The sequence below is a fragment of the Rhagoletis zephyria genome, unplaced genomic scaffold, assembly GCF_001687245.7.
Source record: "Rhagoletis zephyria isolate East Lansing unplaced genomic scaffold, Rhagoletis_zephyria_1.1 Rzeph_scaffold_01300, whole genome shotgun sequence".
Taxonomy (NCBI): Eukaryota; Metazoa; Arthropoda; class Insecta; order Diptera; family Tephritidae; genus Rhagoletis; species Rhagoletis zephyria.
In genome coordinates this window covers 91,094-101,824 of record NW_016158384.1, presented here as the reverse complement: position 1 = coordinate 101,824, position 10,731 = coordinate 91,094, and the positions used below count along the sequence as shown (strand labels likewise).

General features: G+C 34.5%; 1 protein-coding gene across 4 annotated transcripts in view; it reads left to right on the top strand.

The window, feature by feature from the left end:
• LOC108363541 (apyrase) overlaps positions 1 to 10,731 on the top strand; it is a 113,314-nt gene that overhangs the window by 34,207 nt on the left and 68,376 nt on the right. For all 4 annotated transcript variants that reach the window (XM_017616932.1, XM_017616931.1, XM_017616933.1 and 1 more), the window contains exon 2: positions 6,919 to 7,106. In XM_017616932.1, coding sequence (XP_017472421.1) covers positions 6,994 to 7,106 — 113 coding nt within the window. In that variant the 5' untranslated portion in view covers positions 6,919 to 6,993. The remainder of the gene's footprint in view (positions 1 to 6,918; positions 7,107 to 10,731) is intronic.

Here is a 10,731-nt window from a genome sequence, read left to right as displayed (position 1 = left end):
AGCAGCACGGAAAGTTGTGGAGAAGAAGAACCCGAGCCCGCAGTCGATGATGACGGAGTCGACGCTCCACCACCTGACTATGACGAGGTACGAATAGCAATAACGCGGCTGATGAACAACAAAGCCGCTGGAGCTGACAGCCTGCCAGCTGAGCTATTCAAGTACGGCGGCGAGGAGTTGATAAGGTGCATGCATCAACTCTTGTGCAGAATATGGTCAGATGAACGCATGCCAGACGACTGGAATTTAAGTGTGCTCTGCCCAATCCACAAGAAATGTGACCCCGTCATTCGCGCCAACTACCGCGGGATCAGCCTTCTACTTAAGCATATATTACAAGGTCTTATCGAGCGTATTGTGTGAGAGACTGAAGCTCACCGTCAATGAACTGATTGGGCCTTATCAGTGTGGCTTTAGACCTGGCAAATCCACCATAGACCAGGTATTCACAATACGCCAAATCTTGGAAAAGACCCGCGAGAAAAGGATCGACACTCACCACCTATTTGTCGACTTTAAAGCCGCTTCTGACAGCACTAAATGGAGTTCCCTATACGCCGCTATGTCTGAATTTGGCATCCCCTCAAAACTCATACGGCTGTGTAAAATGACGTTGAGCAATACCACCAGCTCCGTCAGAATTGGAAAAGACCTCTCCGAGCCGTTCGCCACAAAACGGGGTTTCAGACAGGGCGACTCCCTTTCATGTGACTTCTTTAATCTGATGTTGGAGAAGATAATAAGAGCTGCAGAACTGAACCGCTCAGGAACAATTTACTACAAGAGCGTGCAATTGCTGGCTTATGCCGATGACATCGACATCATCGGTAACAAAAACCGCGAAGTCTGTTCTGCCTTTTCCAAGTTGGATAGGGAAGCAAAGCGCATGGGTCTGGTGGTAAACGAGGACAAGACGAAGTATCTCCTGTCATCAAACAAACAGTCAGCACATTCGCGCCTTGGTACCCACATCACTGTTGACAGTTACAATTTCGAGAAAGTCGAGAATTTCGTTTACTTGAGAACCAGAATTAACACCGATAATAATGTCAGCATGGAAATCCAACGCAGAATCACTCTTGCCAACAAGTGCTATTTTGGATTGAGGAGTTAAGTCTTCCTTCGACGCCCGAAAACCACGCTCTATAAGTCACTCATCATGCCCGTGCTGGTATATAGCGCAGAAGCATGGAAATGACAACATCCGATGAGGCGGCTCTTGGAGTGTTCGAGAGAAAGAATTTGCGAAAGATTTACGGGCCTTTACGTGTTGGCGACGGCGAGTACCGCAGACGATGGAACGATGAGCTGTATGAGCTTTACAACGACATGGACATAATGCAGCGAATTAAAATACAGCGGCTCCGCTGGCTCGTTCGAATGGACACCGACGCTCCACCTCTGAAAGTATTCAACTCGGAGCCCGCTGGTGCTAGCAGAGGAAGAGGGAGGCCCCCACTGCAATGGAAAGATCAGATGGAGAAGGACTTGGCTTCACTTGGCGTTTCCAATTGGCGTCAGTTCGTGCACTCGGCCAAAATCGCTTAGGCGATTATAGCGCCAAAAAAGAAGAAGAAGATGTATTTATCGAAAAACACATACAAATAAAAGAAACCGATATTAAAATAAAAATAATAAGTAAAGTTGTTTGGGCTAAATAAACTTTGTATAACCGGCAAATAAAACAATACAGGATTAAAATTAAAGTAATCGTTCATCGAACGAACTTGGATTGCGATTATAGTAATCGTAATGTTAACTTTTTTAAAATTAGCATTACTGTAATCGTAATCTAAGTTTGTTCGATGAAGGATTACTGTAATCGTAACCTTGTGTTTTAGCTTCTTGGGATTACTGCAATCCTAATCGTTTAGTAACCGTAATCCTTATCGCCCAGCTCTGTATGCATAGCAATATAGTGAGGCACATAAAGATAAGGTCAGCCACATATTGATAAGTTTTTACTTATGGCTCATTCCACGGTAATCGATACCGAATGAAACGAAAATAAACTAAAGAATATGACTGTATTATTTCTAGTAAGTAAGAGTAAATAAATCTAACTTTCAAGACTGAAAGCCAAAATTCTGAAATTTATCTCAAAATCCGATATTTTTTTACTTTAGGTTGTACCATTTACAAACGCATATGAGGTTAATTTTTTTCAAAATTTACAAGACTGGTTTTCGTCGTCTATTACCTTTTTTACATTGTTTAAGCCGTCAGTGAAGAGAAAAATTCGTTAGCATTGTAACGGCGTAATTTTAAATTTTTCGGGCAAGTACTAAATATTTTATTATATATTGAATCAAAGCATATTTTAATGTCACACAAATAAAAAATAAATACACAAAATAGTTATTTTTTGAAGGAAAACACATCTTGGACAGTGTAAAAAAGCTGACGAAAGTAATGCTATGACACAGGGAAATATGTGTGAAATGCTTTTAAGTATTTATATGCTTTTATTTTCGAAAAAGGACCGATTATGTTGGTCACGCCCTTAACATGTCACACCCGTCACAATTTAAAGTTTGACAAACTTCAATAAATCCTTCCAGGGACTGCTACCGTTACTTATCTGCTAATCTGAAATATGTTATATATCTGTTTGTGATCAGCGACGATAAAGCTAATCATAAAGATATGTTGCTCGAGCGATGGGAAAACTTAAGCTATGCTGTCACGGATAAAAATAAACCATTACTTCGCTTGTCAGGGCAAAAAAGTATCTAAAACGGTTTTTACAGGTAACGGCCTCGGTTTGACATCATACTATTTAAAAATAAGGTACTTTACAATTACTAAGGCATACAATGGAGAAGAGTCTGATCAAGGATTATCCCGTCTTTAGCAAGTAGTGACTAAAATTCAGATAACTCGTTCGGATTAAATTGTTTTTGAAATTTTTATTCTAGGCATTGTGTATATCTCGAAAACCTATTACAAAATACTCGTTTTAAATAATTTTGTATTACAGTTTAAGAATTAAGCCTTAAAATGCCAGTTGAAATATCACACCCGTCACCTTATATATAAAAATATAGTTTATTCTATAACAAATACATGTAAATCCAAATAAGAAACTTAAAATAAATAAAAAACAAAATGTCACACTTTATTGAGAATTTTTTGCTATGCAGTTTTATAATGATAATAAATATTATTTTGCCGCTTACATTTTTGCTAAGCTTTTGGCCGAGTTTCTCCTCCAATTTTTGGTGTGCGTGTTGATGTTGTTACACAAGTGGAACAGCAAATTGTGAGAAGCTTTTTCATGGCAGAAGCAAACTTTTTCTTTCTGGATGTTGCTCTGAACAGGGAACTACCTACCAAGTGAAAGTTCACGCAAATGCTCGCATTTGTATATGGCCCAAAACGCGGATTGTGGATTACTTTTTGGCTCACACTCCTTTTTAAACACTGCTGAAACTCGCGAGAATACAATTTTCGGATAGTTTTTCTTCTTGCATCTGAAAGCATAACTCAATATATACAAAAAATAGATTGTTGCTGCTCTTGTTTAGGAGTTATGAACGTTTCAACAGCGGACTGTTGCATTACAATTTGTGGAAGTACTTTTTAAAGTTGCTTTATATTATTGAAAAAGTCTGCTCTCCTAATGCAATGTTTTCAAAAGTTGGTACACAGTTTCCTAGCTTAAGGATGGAACTCAAGAACTACGTATTCACTAGGAAGGTTAATTCCCGGGATCCCGGTCTTTTTAAGGTCCCCAAAATCTCGGGATTTTTGGCACATATTCCCGGGATTTTCGGGATTTGTAATTTGCACTGATGGCAATACCCAGCAAACACAGTCTCTAACGTTAGAGAAATTTGGATTTCTACATTAGATAACTAGGGTAATTCTCTAATCGTTCTCGAGCCGATGACAAAATTAGAGAATTACATTAGAATTCGATTCGAGAACGATTAGAGAAACAGCGCGAATTCAAATAAATGTAAATAAACAATATTCCAAATGAATTACTCATACATTATTTTTAAGTTCAAATAATTCATTATTATTTTATTGCAAATACATTTAATACAAATTTTACAAACAAAGCAAGGCAAAACAGCAGTTTGAAATTCACATTCGAATCCCATTAGAGATCAACATTGGAATACGATTAGAGAATTAATATTTTCTCGAGTCGAGAACTATGTACCATTTTTGTTGAGATCGCTATGATTCTCGATAGTTTTTCGAGTCGTTCTCTAACGTTTGAGATTGGAGAATGTGGCTAGCCCTCCAATCAGTCTCTAATCGATAACTAACCTCAATGTTTGCTGGGTAATAGAAACTCCTTTTCTTGACCAGTATTGGCTATATTTCTTTTTTTTATTTAATATTTAATATTTTTTTATGAATGTCTAGCTCATTATACATATACATAACACCGCGCGGTAGTAAATTTTTAACACAAATATTAATATATTCGTGAAACCATGGGCCAAATATAGTAAAATCGCGTTTTTAGTTTTTCACTCTGACGTCAGTGATTCAAAATTGATCTAAAAACTCAGAGAAATGTGCTTACAGAAAAGGTAGAATCAATTAAAGTTTTTGGTGCCGAAGGACTGGTAAGTATTGAAAATGTCCTTTTAAAAATTGTATCCTTAAAATTTCGCAATATTTGTTTTGGAAAAAAAATTATATGTTAAGGACTTATATAAAATCGATAACAGCCTCGAATCTCGTCCCTCTCACTTCCTCAGCTTAAAAAATTACCTGCAAAAAATTAATTGCAAAAAAAAATGTTTTTTTTTAATCCTAAAAAATTTCCTCTTGCATTTGGTACCCATATTTTTAATTCTACATTGCATTGAATTTTTTAAATAATTTTTGGAATTAATCATATCTTTGAAATTAAAAAGTCCTTTAAAATAAGTCCTGACGTCAGAGAGAAAAAATAAAAACGCTATTTTAAGTAAAAAAAAGGGTTTCAAACCCATCTATTTATTATTTATTTTATGGTAGGAGAGCTTCTCAAACAATATACAAGCAATTTTTTCGATTTAAGTCGTTGAAAAGTAATGAACATCCCAAACCCGAGACTAGTCCCGGGATCCCGGGATTGTGATAACGACATCCCGAAACTCCCGGGATCGGAAAATGCTGAAAAATTAACATCCCTAGTATTTATTGAACTGATAAAATTAATTTTAAGGTCAATATTCGTAAAAAATAGTCGGACTGGCACGTTACAGAAAAAGACTGTTACATTACCAGTGCGATATACGAGTAGCTATAAGATTATAATTAGGTTTTTGAATAGCTTTTAGTGTATTTTATGCAACAAGTAGCATGAATTCAGTAGTCTTGTAATGTGACATGTAATTCAAAGAAATTAAGAACATGATAATTATGAATACAGATTTCAAAGTTTCTGAGCTGTAGTTCGTTTCCGAAGTAATTTTCTGCGTAGAACTCGAGCTCGAACTTAGAACTGCGCCAAGATGTTGAGGTTTTTCGCGGTTAAGTTCACGAAAAACGGCTTTAATGGCTACTATTCTAACCCTTCAAATGCTAGATTCAAGTACACGGCATTTTGAAGAATAATAATAGTACTAGAAAAATAGGTGAAATAATTCCAATAGATGTTTATTATTCAATCCGAAAATCTTCTTCTTCTTTTAGCTTCTTATTTAGCTCGTTCCTTTTTAAAATAATATAATTCTCGCGATTTTTATTTTTCTACGTAACTCTTATCTTCTGAGTTTATATAAGTTAGAAAAAGTAAAATTTTAACTATGGCACAATAACACGTTGAAAAGCTTCCAATGTTGCTTCCAAAATGAGCCCCATCTTTAACTAAATAAGAAAAAAAGGTTACCTGAAAATTCAATTAGTAAAAAAGACTGTTACGTTACAAAAACTTTTTAATATTTTCCACTGTTACATTACATTAAAAAATACAGCCGACTTTATTTTCATATATAAAGCTAATCGCTGATTTTTTGCCGAGTACTTTCTTAATAACTTCAAAATAATGCAAGAAAAGCATAAAGAAGCAAGTATACTGCCAAAACATGGTGGTTCTTAAATATAAACTACCCTTTAGTTTCATGTTGTGCGCTTTTCATTTTCATTTATTTAAAGGTGTCTCAAGATTAAGTGAATTTTCATGTTTGAGAGAAGGAGATTCGTGTTAATATTGATGTTGTCCGATACCTTAGAATATGTATGACCCAGATATAATCCAAAATCTACAAAACCTCAGAAAAAAATGTTCCACCTTGGTTTCGTTTTCGCCGATTTGGCCCATATGTAGAAAACATCTGCGGTAGCTTTCAGCCTCATTAAATGTTGCACTTAGTCGTATTAAAATTGAATGGGCTATAAAACTTCATACCCAAAAATTTCCTAAAAAATCTGAATAAAACGTGTTAAATTTTGATTAAAATTTAATGAATTTTAAAAATTTTACACAAATTTTGAAACTTGTATACATATGTTTATTGTTAAATAATGGACTATTGAGGGATTCACAACGGTGTCGTATTGTTGTATGTCGTAAACTTTAAAAGCTTAAATAAATGTTTAGAGAACTTGACTTGACAACCAACTATTTTTTAATACTACAACAATTCATAGCATGACTTTGATAGTACTTTGCGAATCCCCTTAATATATTTTTTTAGGCGTTTAAAGTTAACGACATACAACAATACGACACTTACGACACCGTTGAGAATGCCCCATACCCGTTTCTCTTTACCGGACTAGGTTGAAAACTTGAGTAGAGTTGATTTGATTAGATATCTATAAGAGTTTTATTGTTTATTATCGCATTATTGTCGTATTACTCTTGGCATATTCACATGTTCATACATATGTACATCAATAAAGATTAACTGCAAATACATAAAGATTCGAGATACATAGTTGTTAATATTATGTGCTACATTTCAGCTGTTAGTTATTCCTGTGCCGGCGTGTCAACCTATTCACACTACGGGCCCGCTAAATTGGAGGGAAAGGCCTTGAATGGATTCGTGGTGCAATATGAAATCGATAACAATAATCCTTCTTATAGTGCCACTTATCAGTGCCGAACTTTTTCCGTTATCTATAATTCACATCAATGATTTTCACGCAAGGTAATTTAAAAAAAATATCCCTGTAGATATGTGTACATAAGTGTTAAAAACGGAAGGGGAAGAGCTAATTGTGGGTATGTATATATAGCATTTTCAGTTTAAATGAAACCATTTTCAAATTAAGTGAAACCTTTTTCAAATAAAATGGGGTTAAGCGAAACATTTTCAAATTAAATGAAACATTCTTAAATTAAGTATTAAACATTATTGAGTTCAGGAACAGGAAATCAACTTAACTTATTAAGAGCCATTTGCACCATGTCTAGCTAACACTTACCCCTAATTATACATCGTTATCGACACCATTCTTATAACAGGAAGTCGATAACGCCGATTATGATGTTAAGCTCGGGAAAATTGTTAATCGGACTTGATGCAAACGACTCTAAGTCATAGTTTATAAAATTAATGGAGAGCTTGTCCATTCGCCGCTTTCGGAATTTGGATGATCATTTTCACTAATTCGTGCGTTACTTTCTTCAATTACTTAAAAACATCGGGCTGGCAAAAATTTCGGTAAGCATCCATTATTATCCACCGTATTTCTTATTTCTTTGGATTTATACATTCTGGCATTATCCTCGAGCTTCCTTATAAATTTCATTCTGGCTACGCCCATGGGAAAACTTGCAAGTAAGGGCGCTCCCCAACCTGGCTACGCCCATGATCAGAGTTACAAAATTAATTTTTTGTTAAAGATAATGCCAGAATTCATAAATCCCAAGAAATAAGAGATATGGTGGATAATAATACTCTCTTTTGTTGAAAACCACAGAAAAGGCATTTTCGAAGGTAAAATTCCATGCGCGAACAACTTAATAGTTTCGAGTCTACCACCCCTCCCACACCCTTTAATTTCATTCTGGCTGCGCCCATGGCTCTGATCTACATTCAATTTTATTTAATAGCTCCTGAATAAATACTTGGAAACGGGTCGAATTCATAATAGAATGAGAAACAAATTGTTATTGAATATGAATAGGAAAAAATATATGTACAAACTTTGGCAGTTTAAAGTCCAAATATATAAATTGGAAAAAATTAAAGCAGATTTTTTACTGCTATAACTAATTCAATAAGCCTTGTTGTAAAGAAAGGCAACACGTAACAGCGATTCCACAGTAAACGAAAAAAGGAAATTTCATTTAATCTGAAAAAGGTTCCATTTAATTTGAAAACGGTTTCGCAACAACGTCAACAGGACTTGGAATTGACCCGATTCATTTCAGTTTATCGATAAATTTCAATGATTTGATACATACCGATAATTCGATGAATTTCAAAAACACTAAAATCCGATAACTCAACGAAATTCGATAACTCGACTAATTTCGATAACTGTGATATTCTAGGGCTCGATAAATTTCGATAACTCAACAATGAGCATATATTCTTTGGATACCTTTATAAATTTTTACTTTTGCAACTCCTCATTTTTCGAAAGCTATGGAAAAATTTCGATGATTCGTTAAACTCTGTTAACATGATGAAATTCGATAAGCAGTGATAACTCGATAAGCTTATATAACCTTGAAATCTCGAAAAATCTATATATTTTGAAAATTCCATAAACTTCGATTCGATGAAGCAACCAATTTCAGTAGATCAATAATTATCGATAACTGTAAGTTGAAAGAACTCCATGCATTACGATAACTCGATAAATTTCGTTAAGTCTATAAATAGTGATAATTCAAACAATATCTATAACTTGATACATTTCTTTAACTTAACAAATTTCGATAATCCCACGCATTTGTATGGCTCGATAGCTATCTATAAATTTCAATAACTAAGTTTCTGTGTCTATAAATTTCGACAACTCAATAAACATTGATCAATTTGAATAATTCGATACGTTGCGATAACTTAATTAGCATGGATAAATTTCGACAATTATAAACTTCGATGACTCGATAAATTTCGGTAACTTTTATGGCTGATTTTATTTCGATTCCTATCGAAAAATTTCAATTCAGTTCTCATTGTCTCCATTTTCGTTTTTATCTTCACTTTTGCCTTTTCTTTTTTGTCTTCATCGTTATCATTTTTTTCCTCATCTTCATATTTATCTTTATTTTAAAGTTTAATTTAAAACGCGAAGTGAAACAAAATGCGAAAACACCCCAAATTGAAAAGGTCGCAAAAACAACTTTACACAAATGCAGGGATTTTCAAACCACGATTTGGCCTCAATTTCCAACCAATCGGTTCAGTAGAATCGCCAAACGAACGGAGACAAAATTTATGTTAGCGTATTAATATGTGGATAATTCATATTTATTCAATTTGTTTTTAAAACATATGTATGAAAGTACATGGCATCTAATTCACAAATTGTTTCACATAGGAATTCATACTGTGCATGTTTCTACATACATAGATACATATGCTCCCTGCAGCGGAAAGTACAAGTCGGGAGCTCGGGAGTCGAATACCGGTACCTCGCAAATCTACCACCCATGCTTTCTGCTGTCGCATTTAACATGAAGTTGTCCTAGGATGCGCCATGGCGGGTCAGTGGCGGGACAACTTTTATCATCTTTCTCACACGTAAAATAACTTTATATAAACACGATGTGAACGTGCACTTTGGGTTGCCCTAATTATTACTATCCTGATTTTTATTAGAGGGCTGCATGAATGCATTCAAAACGGCTTATGAATTATTCATATACAAAACGAATGAATGATTTTGGCTTAAAATTTTTTTGAATTTGAGCGAATAGCTTTCTGATATTTGTGTCGACATTACAATATTCAAATAAAGTGAAAATAAAATGAATTGAAATAAATGACAATTTTTTGTATGAACATCCAAAAATATTTTTTCTATGCACATATGTATAAACATACATATGTATGTATGTATGTATTGCTGCGCTCCTATTATATACGAAAAAACTTGTTTGTAGAAAAAAACTTTTTTCGAAATGAGTTTGAATGATTTGGATGTTTTCCATTCATTCATTCACATTCTTCCATTTGAAGGTAGAAAATATAAAACAAAATGTATATTCATAACTTAGAAAATTCCAAACGCTGAGTGTTTTGTATGTGAAGTAAAATATTCAAATCTACTGTACTCTGTTTGGCTAGAAGTTTGAATGAATTCATGCAGCCCTCTAATTTTTATGGTATCCAGAATTTCAATTGTTATTTAATTACGTATAAATTATGAAAACAATTATCTGGTTTTTGCATTTTCTTCCTTAAGGAACGAAATTAGGGTTCCTATCAAAAACAGTTGTAACATTTGCCGTACCAAAATTTTTTTATAGTTTTGTTGGGCTGTGTTATCCAATAAAAAACCAGCAAAAACTCAGATTTCCGTTTTTTCTGCAGAAATTTTTCCTTATGTGGTCTATAATACCCTTCGCTTCCCTATTTAGTTATTGTTTTGCAAAATAATTCAATGAATATATCGTCGCTCCCAACGAAGAGTAGCACATCTCAAATTACCGTGGAAGACTAGCACGTTTCACTATTCGCGTCGAAGACTAGCACATTTCATTATTCGCGTCGAAAAGTAGCACATTTCAGATTCTCGCGTGGAAGACTAGCACATTTCACTAATCGCGTGGAAGACTAGCACATTTCAGATTTTTGCGTGGAAGACTAGCAC